Genomic DNA, 16,632 nt, shown 5'->3' with positions numbered 1-16,632 from the left:
TAAATTTTCAAAATAAAACACCATGTGCAGACGTCTGATCATATCAACAATGAACACACTTAAAACAGACAAATGAAAAAATTTAACTACATAGCATACCTAATCATAGTATAAGCAAAAAAGCAAGCACTAATTTCCAAATCAACAAAATCTAAACATGTCAGCAAAATCATGCTGGCAAAACGCTCTTGTTCTGAAATGATCCCTGTGCTATATACAGCCGTGCAGACGAAGGAACAATAATGGGTCACAGAGAGCTGTGAAGAAGGTAGTAAAAGCACAAAAAGGACGCATTAAAAACAAGTCATTAATGTGGGGGAGGCTTCAAGCTCCACTGCTGAAACACTTCTGAGACGCTTCCAGTGGAAGTTGACACCGCGCGGAGGACGGAACAAAACCGCGGCGCAGCCATTGCCTGTGTGAGTCTGGGGTGATACATAGTGGCCATAATTCCCATGATGTATCTCCATACATCATGGGAGTTTTGTTAAAATTTACTAACAAGTTTACCATTTGTTTGAAACACAAATGTTACTTTATGATTTGTTTTTTAAATGTGTCTGCTTAGAATATAATGTTTTTTGGTTATTGTCATTCTTGTGGAGGTTTTACTGTTAAAACCAGAAGTGAAGTGAATATTTCATTTGATAAAACAGCTGAACCACTTTTTTGATGGAAGTGAATTGCATGCAACTTCTCTCGTCTGGCCGTGCCTTCAGTTAACAGACAGAAACTTCGCGGCACACATAGGGGGTCCCCCACTCAGCCGAGGCAGCCCCCATGCACCCACCCTACCTCCACTTCTGAAGGAAGGGCCAGACCAAGAAAGAGTCCAGACCAAGACCAGTGCCCCACACTATGACGCACTATAAAATGTGGAACATGATCATATGCACTTCTCAAATTGATCTGAAAAAATTCCTGTAAAAAAACACCTAGCCTCCATACAAACACTAAGAGCTGAAATCAACTTAACCATCTTTATTCAACACACCTTATTCATGTTCTACCATCCACCTACCACAGTACTTTTTTTGTACAAGCATTAGGTTTTCAGTCTTACTTGTATTAATGTGCCATGTGCTTATGACCATACAGACCTATTTATTATGTACATTTTTCATAGGAAGCACATTACTCGGTCTCTACTCTCTGCTGTCACATGTCTAGGCTAGCTCTCTTACCCAAATGAGGGAGCTGAATGCAGCTGACATTAGCTAAGGTTGATATATTTAACTTGCACATTATCTACATAGTTTTATGAGGCCTGACTCGTCATTGTTTAGCCCAAACAAAAATGTAGTTCTCACCACATGCCCTGTCCCCGCAATCTTTCACAAAGTTAAGACTGCATTAGCTACTTCCCTCAATATGTTAACTAAATTAGGTAGCTTGCACACCTAGGTGCAAATAGGTCTCAAGCAAATCAAACCAGTGCCCTGAAACATACAGTACATAGGTAAGCTTGCTAGCTTTGCTAATGTCACTTACAAATAGCTTAACTTTCTTTACGCTTTCTTTCTAAGTGGCAGTAAAAGTTTAACATGGTCCCGTAAGTATTGTGCTGCAGAATTTACAGATTGCTGTTTTCTTCTGGACATTGTTTTACAGATTTATTATTTATGTTTTATGTAGCCTAATTTTATCACAAAGATTTTTGCTGACACATCCTCCCGCTCCCAGACAGCCACAGCTTCTCATGTCACCTTATTAGGGTGTGTGAGAAGGGGGGGGGGCAGCTGTTAACAGCAACAAAATGTTATAATTAACAATAAGTCAAGTTACAGGTTGCATTTAAAGTAGTACATTTTACATCCAATCAAAGTTAGGATGTTCACAAATAAAACAATGTACCGATATTGTTATGGGATTGACTGGTCTTGAAATAAAATCCAGTCCCTCTATGTTTGAGACCATGACAAGACTGAGGAGAAATGCTATCGATTCTGATACGATGCCGAGACCTCCAAAACGTGTTTACGTGAACTACAAACCTAGGTAGACATATTTCATAATGCTAAAACCATTGTTCACTGCACTCTCAGCTGGCCCAACATGAGTGCTGCAGTAACTACCCTCTCATCCATCCATTGTCTACAGCTTATCTTGGTCCAAGCCACAGTCATGTAGGGTGCTAATGTAGAGAGACTTCATTTTAAATGCTATAGTTCTAATAAACATTATGGTTACATTAATAGTCTCATCTTTTATTCATCTGTGTGTATAACTCCAGAAGCCTTGACAGTTGACTGTAAATTTGGTGACAACAAGGTTGTTACAAAAAGGTTTCAATTGCTATCTGACCATCACTTGTATTAATATTTTCCTAAATAAAATTGACTACTGAATACTGATAAGCATGCATAATGATCCAGAGTAAGCTCAAAATATTATAGGACTTATACTGAAAATATCAATGTTAAAAAATTAATCCCAATATCGAAAAAATCTGGATTGAAGTTTGATAAAGCCTATCAAAAGTGTAATTCCAGTCAGTGAAGAATTTAATTCATTTAGAATCAGAAATTTAAAGCTGAATTAATGTTAAACATTGATTTACTTATACGTATTCTGACAAACATCTATGTAAAACTTTACCATAAATATGGTCTAAGTATGGAAAGAAATATCTAATTTTCACATGGGGAGGGTTCCACAACAGAAAGGACACATGTTCAAGTCAAACCATTAGCACCTTTGGCCACTGAACAAGATTCTGAACAAAGCAAAAATCTAATCTACAGCTCTTGGGCTGTGCAAACCTCCACACAGACAGCCAAAAGAAGCCAGGGATGAGTCTGAAAATTCATTCAGCCATTTTTCTCCGGAGAAAATGTGATTCCTTTTGAGTGCCCGCATACATTAGGCTTCAACACTCCACTGGCACTACTTGTGTGGCGCCGGGAAACTCCAGCTGTGCCCCCCCATCTGCTGTCGGGATAGACCTAAGCATTTAGACCCCCATAAAGCTAGGAGAAAAACAACAACAGGCTAAAATGCAGGGATTACAGCTTGTATGTGTCTGACTGTCTGTTATGTGTAGGCATGGACACATTTGCCAGGGGCATCTTATAGTACGCAGTGCACGCTCCATCTGTAGCGTGTAGCTGCAATACACTTTGATCGCAGACATTTTAATGAAGAGCATACAAGTAGCCTTGAGGCCCTGCACTGTGTACATGTTTGTTCTGCATGTCACAACACTGAAATGATATCTACACCAGTCTTGATATCACTTCACAACAAATTAACCCAAAATTTCAAAAGTCATCACCCACGGTACGCACTGAACTGAAATGATAATAACTTTTGACAAATGAGGAGCTCATAAATGTGAGGAGACTAAATGTTACAGCATCAATTCTGAGGAATAACAATCACGCTTGAGCTGTCAGCACTCAGCCTTTCAACTCAGGACAACAACAACACACAAGAAAAAGCTCTAGGTCTCACCACTGGCCATGAGAGATGTGCACGGTGTTACTAAAGCATGAATAATTCAAGTGAAATAATTTAAACTTGCTTCTACCGATTTATGGACGTATACTGTATTTACTTGGCACATAACAGTTCTCCCTTTGTTGTGCAAACGTAGCCATATTCTGTCTGATTACATTTAAATCAACAAGGCATGTAAAATTTAAATTTCTTCAAAGAGACTCTGGGAAATATTCCAAAGGCTTTGAACTTTGACAGCTGACACGGAAGAATAACAGAAGGAAATGCATAACATTTATGACTATGTATGATATGCATGAGCTTGCAAGAACATGCATTACAATACTGAGTGTGAGTTTTTAGGAATGGCGTTCACTGGAGTTGCTGTCATCACAACAGTTTTGTAATCAGTGTAGATTTTCTTTTTTGCTGTAAAATATGCCAATGTAGCAAAGCGAGTTCAACTTGACCTAAATTTGCATATATGTAGAAATTGATTATAGTAACTTATAATCATATAAAAGTAGAAATAGAGGACATTTCCATCATGTGAGCATATCTGGTGTTTTTCAAACTACAATACATCCTCCAAGCTTCTGTGTTGATTGACAGCCTTATCTCTGGTGTATGTGTGCTTTGGTTAAACAGATCATGCATTTTACATGTCCCACCTCACAATCTGCACATGGCTGCAAGTGAGCTACAAGGCATTTCCATGCAGCATGAATTTCAAAAGTCAAACATGCACGTGCATCTACTTGATACATTATGAAGGGCATACCAGATGGAATTTTTGAGAGCTCACTTGAACTCAATTTCGTGAAAAAGCAGGGTTGTAGGTGTGGTCCAAACATGCTAGCGTTAACTTTGTCTAGATTGGCTTTAGATGATGGAACTGTGTAGATGCATATCAAACATGTCTAATCTTTTCCCCACTAAAAGCACCCAACTCCCATTATCAGTCTCTGGGAGATTAGACTAAACCAAATATAACACTCAACAGATATGTGTTTTTAGGGTTGGTGCTTCATGGAAGTCTCCATTCATGTACATACAACCTTTTTTTATATATGCTATATACTATATGCACATAATGGATTACTTGACATGTCAATATATTATCAAAGTCAAAGTGTAATCCAGAGTCCATTTCTGAAAGGTAGAGGCTGGCTGACAAACAGCAGGTTAACCCAATTCATTAGCTTTTCATAGTAGGAGTAGGTTGTATCTTCTAAGGTGCATTTGTGATGTCACACATGTGCGCACTCTACCCTATATAATATTTTTCCAGAGTCTGTGCCAAGTAGCGAGTTTCCCAACTGCCATCACTTCCTGCCATACGCTTAGGCAGCAGACATGACAAAGAAGAACACCAGAGTCCTGTTTGTAAAAAAAAAAAAAAAAAAAAAAGGAGAAGGAAAAAAACATTCTCCCTAAGGTTGAGTGGATAGCAGCTAGTCTGCCTGACAGCTGCAGCTAGCCAAGTTGAAAATCAGTGGGTTCCCATTTTGTTTGTGTCTTGCATGAGGACGCACATGCACAGGCATGTGCAGGCGGGTGACGAGATGCAGTCCTTCCAATGATTTCACATTGATCCACTGATCAACAGATGGCTGAAAGAAACACACGAATAGGCCAGCCAACGCAGAGAAGAGGAACACAGCAAACATGAATGTAATCAATGCAGGTGTTTAAATGTTCAACAAAAACGCCTTTGCAGATGCTTTATAACAAAGATGCATTCATCATATTTATCAAACACAAGAAACGCTAAATGTAAACAAACTTTATTTACAAAATAAGTGTACCGTAAATTGGCTGATGTAGCTGCTGACAGTAATAAACAAGCTCTAAAAGGAATAATTATAGAGATGTTCTCTGATTGACTTGAATCCTCCCTACCTTACAATAGAAGCAATTTGGTTGTTGTAAATTCCATTAGTTTATGGGAGAAGTCTTCTTGGGTCCACTCAGTTCCTAGTAACCAAGAAGCCAACCTGGGACCTACATCAGAACGGGTCCAAATTATATTATGTTATGATTTAGCAGTTTCAGACCCAGAAGCAGACTCGGACTAAAGTGGTGAAAATACAACAAAAATTGTTTATTGTAACCAGGGATAGGTGAAGTGGTTGATGTACAATGGTGGCTGGAGCCAAGCAGGCAGGGTGAATTAATGGAGATGGAATTGCTTGTGCAGGAAACAACAGGGATAAGTGACCAAAGTAACATTCAAAGGGAGTGATACCTGTGGCTAACCTCATCAGGGAGTAGTGTGCATATTCAACCCAGGGCAGGTGAGTACTCAGGAAGACGGATCCCGGGTGGTCACACAAACCAGGGCTGCCCCTGGATCTTGATTTGCTGCCTGTCCGTTGGACTGGGGATGATATCCAAAGGTCAAGCTCACCGATGCCACAAGCACCTGACAGAAAGCCTTCCACATGGCGACGGTCTGAAACAATGCCCACAGGAAAGCCATGAAGCCGAAACAATTAATTCACGAGCAGGTCTGCGGCCTCTTGAGCTGAAGGGAGTTTGGAAAGAGCCACAAAATGCAGTCTTGAAAACCCGATCAACAGTGGTAAGTATACCTGTGTTACCTTGGGATGGTCGAAACTGCAGCCACCACACATGAAGAAGGGAGGATAGTGTCATGATAGGGAGGGGCCTCCTCAGAATCAAACTGATTCTGGGAGAACTGAACTGGGAGAGAGCGTCTGGCTTAATATTCCTGGAATGGTAAAGTAAATGCCGATGGTTATAGTAAAGTTGAATCTTCCACAAAACAGCCCCCATAGAGTCTGACAGGAGTTCAAGCCTTAGCAGTCTGGATGTATAACAGATTCTTATGGTCCCTCCAAATGATGATACTCGGCTCTCTCCAACCAGCTTCAATTTGTCCAAAGCCACTTTGACTGTTGGCAGCAGCTGCTTTTGGGTTTGTGTGTTGTTATTTTTGTGTTATTTAGTTAAACCCTTCCTCTTGTGTGATCATTTCTCATCTTTGTGTCTTCCCACTCTGTGTTTTAGGTTCCATGTGATTCATTATTGTGTTTTGTGTTAGTTATTTTTCTTCCTGTCTCTGGTTTTGTTTAATTATTTGCTCCTCCCTGATTAGTTTCAACTGTGTCTTGTTATTACTTCCCTCCTTTTATATTAAAGTGAGTGCCTTCCCATTGTCTACTTGGTCATTTTCATTCAGTGATGAGCATATCTGCCTGTTTGCCTTGTCTATATGTTTATTTGATTATTGTGGATTTTGTGCTTTGGTTCCTATCTGCTTCTCTGTTTGGATTATTGCTTTTCTTTTGGATTGTGGACTTTGGATTTTGCCTTTTGGATTGCCACTTCACCAGTGATGTAAGTTTGTTCACACATTTGTTTTATTATCAAAAAACCCCGTTACACCGAGCCCATCCTGTAAGGACGTCTGTGTTTGGGTCCAAATCCCGTGTGTCGGTGCTTCAGAAAAATATGACAGGTTTCCCGCATCATAGTTGCCCTCTGCTGGTGTCAACCAGCCTAAGAAGATCTGTTGAGTTGTCTGAGTTGGCATAGAACTCACACTCTCAGCTTTAACAAACAGCTTGTTGTCCAACCTCTGGAGAACCTGCCTCACATGCAGATGTGCTCCTCCAGACTCTTAATGAGAGGTAATGGATATTTGTGGTGGTATGTTATTGAGACCACATAAAGAAATACAGGGACAGAGAGTCTTTATCTATTATAGGCTATGTTCAATACATATTTATTTTTGATTGGCAGTTCACATTATTGTTTATATGTGGCCCATATCAGCCTCCAGTGTGAAGTGAAAGTGACCGTTTGCACAGAAGAATAAAACTGTCACACGCAGCACACTGTTATACAGAAGAAAACATGGAGCCACAGAGGTTAGCTCTGGTTAGCTGATACTTGCTAACCCTCCCGATTTTCACAGGAGACTCCTGTCTTTCATTGTCCCTTACGGTTTCCTCCCGGGGTCACATTTCTCCTGAATTATGACAAATGTTCACAACTTTCTGTCATTTCCATTATATCCATTACCATTTGTGGCTCTGTACAATCCTTATGCCCCACAACTTTCTCTCTCTTTCTCTACTGTTTCTGCTCGACAAGTAGCAAGCACGTAACTCGGAAGATAGCTGAAGAAAGGGAATTTGTGAGCAAATACTAGCAAGGTAGAGGAGTAAGAGAGCCACACGTTTAATGATGGCTTTTGTGAAGCTTTTTCGTTCACCGCGGCTGTGTCTAGCGCAGAATTGGCTGCTCTAGAGTGACGTCAGAGTTGCATCAATTCCAAACTGACCGTCCAGACTGAGGTCACATTTCAAAAAACCCGGCCTGTGTCAGATTTGGACCGCATATGAAAGTGGCTCAAATGCGAACTGGTAAAAGATCATATTCCATGTGACTTTGGTTGTTCACACTGTTGGCTTCAGATCTGAGTCACACATGAGCTAAAAATCAGATTTGGGATTTGCCCTGCAGTCTGAATGCAGCCTCAGAGAAAGAAAAAAACAGCACACAGAGGATAAGACCAGCAGCCAGCCAAACTGATCATCTGTATGGTTGTTTTTTATTGGGTCTGTAATGTTTGACCTGTGGGGACCTCTATTGCAGGCATTGTGTATAAACCACTTAAAGGTTCAGGTTTGCTGAAGCTGTCACTATATCTACACAGTAGTCCATGAGACAGAATCTGTGGGGAAAAATCATGTTCCTCCAGCTCCTGCTACTAATACCATATGCAAGTATCCATCAAGCCCGAGTCAAAACAACCAATCAATGCCAGGAGGAGTCTAACATAGAATCATCGCTCATGCACATGCTGCACAGCCCCCCCTACTTGTGCATGCACTCACTCAGACAAGCTCAATATCTTTAGTGCGCGGCTTCAGAAGTTTTGCACGTAATGGCTGAGAAACAACAACCAGCAGTGAAATAACAGCCCATCTCTCCATTGCCAACAGCAGCGTATAGTAAAAAACACTTGTGTGAACACGTCCCAGCTCCATAGGGGCTTTGGGCTAATGTGGCAGTGGTGTACTAGCCTCTCACCTCGCTGTTAAATGTTGTCAAAGCTGCTCTGCCCTGGGCCCGAATCGTTGGTGGCGCGTCTTTGAGAAGAGAAGTCGAAGCCAGAGGTGCCGTGGTCTTGGTGAGACACTCGCCATGGAGAGTAAGCCCAATGTGGAATGAGGTTTTGAAAGACAACCAGCTCCTTGTTGTGGGTTTGGTATGCGGGGCTTAGTGCATTGTGCAGTTTTAGCCTTTTGTCATGCTTCAGAGTTGTTAGCAGTTCTAGTAACTAAACATCTCACAAAGTTTCAATTAAGTGATTGTTTTTAATTAGTTTAGTTTTACAAAAAGCTGCTATTTTAGAAAAGTACAAAAAGAATATGAAAACAGATTTGTTTATCAGAACTTTGTTTTTTCTTCCCCTCCCATTAATCATCTCACGGCCTCTCAGATTTATCTTGTGACTTTTTGGATGGGCTACACCCCTAAATTGGGCAAAACTGGACTAAACTACCTAATGTTATATAATTTTGTTCAAACTAGCTCTACCGTGAGCAGTAAAATACTGCACACCCACCCCAGTCCAGTGTTTGCAGTCAGACACGATTGGTAACTTCTGCTAACAGCCATGTAAACACATTTAGTTCCTGAGCTGGTTTGTTTTGAGGGATTTTGCTTCATGCTTCATGACCCACGTGGTCGATGCAGGGAAACACTGTGTGACAGGTTCTCTGAGCAGGAGAGGGCTGATTTCTGTCAATATGAATGGTGCTGAAGTGGTTACAGTTTTAATGGAGTACAGAATGCACCAGCACAAACCGGACTGCTGCATAATTAGCAGCAGTGTTTTATTTTCATCAGTACACAGAATAACCCACTGGAAGACCAATAGTCATAGCAGTGATTTTCTGTCGGCTTAAGGCTTTTTTTTTTTTTACAAAATATCCATTTTGGCAAGATTTTCCTCACCAAAATTAATATTTGGAATGTCTAAAACACCTTTTCATATCATAAAAATATTATTTAAAAATATTTTAATTGGCAGATATTACATTTCCAACAGAAACTGTTTAACCAACCCGATGTAGTTTCAGTATATAATTGAAATTAGCACAATCAATTAGCATGTAATTCCATGTTTACATTGCACTTCCGCAGTGGCCCTTTATGCTTTAAACATCAGGGTATAATAAACAACCCAGTGCCATGACTAATTAAAACTAGCAATCATTGTGGCATCTATAGAAACTCCAGCATGGTAAGCACATCTATGAGGTTAATTGAGCTGACCCTTTGTTTTCCCTCTCTTGTCATTTCCTTCCTCTAACCACTGATGCCCTGAGTGAGCAGTCACCATGGCGATGGAGCAATAGGGACAATACTTGATTTTGCTACAGCCTTTCATCAGCATCATTGAAGGCTGCATAACAGCAACTTCTAGATTGTTACCACTCAGACAGCTCATTAATTTCCAAAGCGGCTGCATCTGCCATGTCTCACGTGGTTAGGAAATCATCTATATGGAGGGTCTATAGGATGTTAACAGCAACATAAGTAAAGAAATAATGTGTGGCACGTGGACTGCCTTGCTTTTTGCAGAATTATGTGAAATGTGCATGATGTCTTAAAATATAAATACTGTCCATGAGAAGAAAAAAAATGTTTTCCAGCTTTAAAAGCACTGTGAGGCAGAAATGAGAAGAAACAGACAGGAGTGTTGATATAGTGCTGTGAGAAGTAATGATGTGGAAGCCGGAGAGTGAATATACACTTTTAACTTCAATAAATGCATTTCAAACTTCCAGTGTTTTATAAAGAATAAAATATTGTGAGAGAGTTTTGAGACTTGAGAAAAATCTAACATTTTTTCATGTTTGAATCACCTTGAAAATACTCAGATTTATATCTGCAGAACCCAGGTTAAGAACCACTGCTGGACTCTATATTTCAATTATTTAATCTCAGTGTTTGTCCTCATTTTATAGCATTTTGTGTTGACTGTGTTAAGCCACCGGCTGCAGTCAAAAAGTACACATTTAGGATATCTTGCCCCCACCCTGCTCTGAAAAGATTGGTTACCAAACAAGTATGTTTGATGTATTTTGCCAACTGTATCCCTCTGGAAAACATTTCTGCAGTGTATAGTACATGAAATCTGTTTTACTTGTATTTATTCATTTAATAGGGTAGGGTAGCTTTCATTGGCCTCTAGCGGTGAGGTTATAGATTGCAACCACTATTTTCCCAAGGTGTGCCCTTGCGCATTCTCGAACTAATGAGCGAGCCAACACAGAGACCAACACACACCGGAGAAAGCATCACACAAAATGCTTGAAACTCAGGTAAACTCCCACTGCAACGTTACAGTAATATTTTCATCAGCTTGATGTTGAACTAATCTGTGCTCATTGCATGACAACGTTACAATGACTGCGTTTAACAGACAAATTTCAATAACTATTTGTGTATCTTTCATCGGCGAGGCTCAGCAATGTCACCATAGAAAAAAAAAATTGGATAAGCATATGGATGAGCATATGCATTTTTGTATATTATGTGGGTCACGTAAGTTACTGAGACTGGCAAGGAAGCTGTCTAAAACAACAAAATATCTAAATTGAGTTTCAAAGCAAACATGGTGATCTAGCTGGCTGACACTGCCTTGCATCACTATTCATTTTAGAAACAAATCATCCACATTTGCTTTGTACTGTTACATCATTGCTTGCAGGCTAAAAAAAACACTTTGACATAATATTTAATATATAATTGCTGCTTTTTCTTTCTTTTAATTCTTTTAATTTATTTGTAATAATTTTGAGCTTTGTATTGTTGGTTAGACAATACAAGTAATGTGAAGGTGTCACTTTGGGCTCTGGGTAATTTCAATTTAATAATTTCTCACTATTATATACTATATTCAGAATTTCAAAAACCTAATAATGGAGAAAATAATTAGCAGATTAATTCGTAATGAAAATAATCATTAGTGACACTCAAAATGAGCTCCCCTCAACAACTACAACAATAAAATCCTGCTTTTACATTAATACATGAGTAGTAATAATAATAAATATATAATAGTATAACAGTCAGGAGGACTTTTTTTCTTTCTGCAATGAGTACTTTTACTTTTAATACTAAGTACATTTTCCTGATTATAATTACATACGTTTACTTCAGCAACATTTCAATGTAGGACTTACTTGTAACAGAGTATTTTTACAGTGCGGTATTAGAAATTTTACTTAGTAGTAAAGTAAAGACTCTGAATACTTTGTCCACCACATACTAATAGTACTTTTTACTTATTATTTTTTGAAATATAGTAATATGAAGTAGTAATGGTTCATTTTCATATTTTTAAAGCCAGGTACGTTTGTACTTTGACTCACCCACTCATTGAAGACTTTTAGTGGAGTAACACTTAGCGAGGGTATCTGTACTTTTACTCAAGTACAGGACTTGTGTAGGCCTACGTTGTCCGCCATTGTATATTTCACATGCTTTGCAGTAATGTTAGTTTACCTGTCCAGTAGGACAACTTTGGGTCGGTTTTTATATCCAAAGCAACAGCAGTCTCTCCCTGACTCAAACGCCTCTCCGATGTTGACTGTGTTTTTGTCCGACGTCGATCTGAGTTTTGCAGAACGGGCTTCAGCACATAAAACTCTTGTTGTTTTGGATTTACATGGAGTTTGTGTTGGAGTCAGTGTTGTGCTAGGGGGGCCGGTCGTTTTATGGTTATTATTATGAGTCACTTTTTGCAAAGTTTCACATTCACTCTCTTTCTTACATTAATGTTTTAAAACTAAAAAATACAGCACAAGCGTTGGTGTTAGTGACAACACTCAGCTCATAAAAGTATATTGTCATGGATCTTTTTATTGTTGCTCTTGGCAATGATAATAAAATTTCCTTGATTATATAGTTCTATGGATTGAATGTCCGGTCACTAACACAAACACTTGTGCTTTATTTTTTCTGATTATAAATTCATCTTGCTCTTACCTGCATCTCTTGCTCTGTAGTGCACCTTGTGCGGAATTTTTTTTTTTTTTACTAGTTAGATTTTTTTTATGTGTTGTGTTGAGAGATAAACAGAGAGGTCACATCAGAACCAAAACATACATGATATCAGAACAAGCAGACATACCTTCAAACAAACTGTTTCTTTTATGTGTGAGTGTGAGAGAGAGAGAGAGAGAGAGGAGTGTTTTGTGTCTATGTGGGTGCTCCGTACACATTCACAGTCTAGATAAAACACTTCTACTGGAATCAAGTGAAAACAAGTTTTGGGGTTAAAGTATTCTACCTATGATTATGCTCTGTAAACAAATTAATTAGTGGCCATTATCATTTTATCAATCTACTTTTGGGATGTAAATTGAAGAGGACACCTGGGGTCACAGACTCATTCTCATCCAAAGAGTTATTTCAATAAAATCGCCCGTCCAGACTGAGCCATATTGTGCCCACCTGTCAATTGCACCTTTCAGAAACCTGCTGGACCATCATGCAGTAGTGGAATGGGAGAACATATTAAAAAGGTCATATTATTTGAAATTCAAGCCTCTTGGAATTAAATGAGAACCCATTTATTCTCACACTCCCTGGTTCCTCCTGTAAAAAACATTCATAATCATCTATAATTTTGCAGGAGAAAGAATCAATTTGACGGAAATATTATAGCATGAAATATATTCCTACACACCACGATGAATAACAAAATGCGGAGTGCAGTGTAAGTGGTTGGGTGCCTGCAGTTGAGTGGTAGTTTAATACTAAGTGGTTACCCAGCACTGTAGATGTGTCATCACAAAGAACAAACATCATTAAACTTATTATTCATTGCAGTAGCTTTGCAGAAGCCCCTGATGACACATTAACAACAGTCTACTGAGAGACGCATCACTCTTCAGTGGCCTTAAAGAGGCGAATGAAAAGTAGTCCCATTGACTCGCCCTCATCCCCCAAGCCCATTAATGATAATCATTTTTCCCCATTGTTCATTATGATCCAGACCCCTCCATTAACAAAGACTGTAATATCCTCTTCCAGTGTTGGAGATGTAAGTTGTGTAGCCTTGAAATGCGTCTTTCACCACATTACCTTGAGACTCGCAGCAGGAGACAGACATAAGTGACAAATGAACACTCGCTTTAGATATCACCCCCGATCTGTGTTGTCATTATCTCTTTTCATGCCGTCTCAAAACCACTTTCACTCTCGCTTCAGATCCCAGTCAATCACATGGCTCAAAAACGCCAGCGGGGGAACTCAATTGTGCAACTATTACACAGCAAGCTAGTTATTTTTTCTCCCTCTCTGCAGTTCTCAAGGTTTGCACTGTGGGCACGAAGTGTCACTCACGTCTATTGTGTTTAACTTTTTTTTTTTATATTGATCAGTTTTGTGCAAATCCAAGATTCTAAACTATTTTATTTAACATCTTTAATAATTTAACACACAAGGCCGGTGTTCTCCTGCTTCATAAAATCTTTTATCCACAAATCCCATGGAAAGATGTAAACTGACAACGCATTTATTTTTACTAACAAGCAATATAAGTCTGATGTAGCTTAGATTCCATACCATAGAGATCTAATGTTGTCCCAACACGCGATGAACATTTCACTGAAAACATCATATATAGCCTCATGAAAAGGATGGAACAAGCTAAAACTGAAAAAAATATAACTGTCAGACAGAGTAAAATCAGATATAATAGCAAAGAAAACTTGAAAAGTAAGCCAGCATGTCTAATCATGCTCAGTGGCATCTATTTTATGACACAGACCACCTGTAGACTGAAAATGCTGTTACTTACATTAGTTTAGTTAGTTATTGTACAATAATACACCTAAAAGTTATCATAATAACGGAATAAGTCATCACATGCACTGGTATGTGGTAGGTGTTTTTAACAGTATGTAGTTGACGACGGAAGTCTATGACATGACAGCATAGGTGTCTAAAATACAGTTTATAGTTTGAGTATGATTTAAATTTTTTTGTTTTGATTCTGTCTTTTGGATTTGTTGATAATGATAAAAATATAAATATAATTCCAACCTCACCCTTTTCCAGGGATGACATACATGATGTATAGACTTGTCACTAGACTTTGCCTGTTGTCTATATGTTCTCTTGTCTGAGGTGTTTGCCAGTCAAAAACAGCATTAAGAAAGGCAATGAAAAGGCAGTGAATATGGAGGATGCCAATCTCTTCTTGCCGCATCAGTGCCTTCTAGTTGACCATGAAACCCAATCTGGACGCTGATGAAGCGCCTGTCAATGCCAGAGGCCCGACAAAGACGTGTCTGTGCCTCTTTATAAATCACTCCACCCTTGCAGCTGTGGAGTGAACCTGGGGGCTTTTACCTCTGGGTGAACCTCTTGGCAAAAAGCAATTTGTCAGTGGCTCATTTGCATTCAAGCCATATCAAGTGTGATGTGGTAGAGACTGACAACTCCATCAGCTTATCCTCCAGGAGTCTGCAGGACTCCACCGAGGGTATATGGGGTCGATGGGAAGGTAGGTCTTCTTGTTTTCATGCAACAGCAAGGCTACTGGGGGGAAACAGCAGTTTAACCAGACAATCCGAGTTAAAAGCACACTGTTGTTTCCCAGGTTCTGTGATACACAAGCAGTGCTGGGAATATTCATCACTGCACCCCTCTGTAATTGACCCACTGCACCTACTGCTAATGTTCAATGTGACACCTTCCCACCCCGTTTCTCACTGGCAACATCAGCTACCAGCCTCCATTATTTATTATTTCCTCTCAGCGTGCACTTGAAACAAGTGCATGCTCAAAGCAGCAGCATTGAGATCATGTTGCCTCTCTGATAGCATGAACACACATGGACCTTTTTGGGTTGGCAGTGTGATGAGAGTATTTTAAAATGAACTCACACTCAGTGTCCAGTTATCCAACTCACTGCTTTTCCATAATTTGGTTGAATTGCAACCCGTGTCCTGTGTAAAGCTAATAATGAATGCTTTTACATTGAAAAGATTACAGACAAATGATAAGTTATCTAAAGAAAGTTGTTGCTCATGCCCATAATTGGCACACACAGCATTTGTTTTAAGTGTATATTTATTTATTTTTGTGCCAAAACTACAGGCAAATGTGGTCATGTAGACATGGTCAAACTAGAGGGCTTCTAATGACCCTCTCCAATCAACCAGGCCAAAAACGGAGCCCCAGGAAATAAATTAGGATCCCATTTGTGCATTTCTGCTTTTGTTTCATCTGCATCTGAAGAATTGTGAAGATGGGGAAATTAGCACAGTAATGTAAGTAAAGAAGTTTTGTTTGTGACCCAACTTTGTCATAACCCTGCCCATAAGGCACGACAAAAGAGAGAATAATGTAGTGTAAGGTGTGACAGTGTCCAAACTAAAGCAAAAGGGGTTGCAGGCACAGGCAGGGAAGAGAGCCACGCTATATGATGGGGCTTTCATGTTCTATGGAGCTCTGGTCCTCTGATCTAGATGTGGTTGGCTGTGGCAATGAGGCTCCTCAAGCATCATAGTCAGCATTGATAAATTCACACACCAGTAGACTGGACTGGAGCTGTCACCACTTTTACATGGATGTTGGTAAAGAAATAGATGAGATGGAAAAGGAGACTTAAAACACAAGGCAAAATGACCAAAGAAGCAACAATTTGCTGAGTATTTTTGGATTGCATTTAACTGCATTCAGCTACCTAGGTTCCTCTGGTCAAAAGGTAGTTCAAAGTTCCAGAGTTTCTGAAAAAGTGCCTGCGAATGAAAAGTGCAGTAAAACTAATTTAGTAAGTTGCAGTATGTTCTTCACATATAATATTTGATTTAGTTCCCTATAATTGTGTTAAGCCTCTAAAAATGTTCCTCATGGATAAAACATTGTTACAATATCATTATTTCAAGACTTTTGCTCCGCTGTAGCCACACCACTGTGCCTGAAAATTATTTTTAAAATGTTCCACAAAATAATTATCATAATTAGCAAGCTGGATTCTAAAGCACTGTCAATCATTTACCCCATTTCTCTGAAATCAGCTTGTGGGAATGAAGTGCAGCTATTAATAACATGTAAAGACTGTTATGGCCACTGATCAACTTTCCTCCACTGACAAAATGATTTTAGTTCATTCAAGAAAACTGAAGCTCA

General features: G+C 39.3%; 1 protein-coding gene across 1 annotated transcript in view; it reads left to right on the top strand.

The window, feature by feature from the left end:
* Window positions 1-16,632, top strand: part of LOC119884402 (serine/threonine-protein kinase H1 homolog) — a 137,254-nt gene that overhangs the window by 60,969 nt on the left and 59,653 nt on the right. The window contains exon 3 of the mRNA XM_038694837.1: window positions 14,821-15,001. Within this exon, the coding sequence (XP_038550765.1) occupies window positions 14,821-15,001 (181 nt within the window). The remainder of the gene's footprint in view (window positions 1-14,820; window positions 15,002-16,632) is intronic.

The sequence above is a fragment of the Micropterus salmoides genome, unplaced genomic scaffold (genome assembly GCF_014851395.1).
Source record: "Micropterus salmoides isolate LMB-PRFRI ecotype aquatic unplaced genomic scaffold, ASM1485139v1 Ms_hic_scaffold_1, whole genome shotgun sequence".
NCBI lineage: Eukaryota > Metazoa > Chordata > Actinopteri > Centrarchiformes > Centrarchidae > Micropterus > Micropterus salmoides.
Note: the sequence above shows the minus strand (reverse complement) of the source record. Positions and strands in the feature narration are given on the sequence as shown.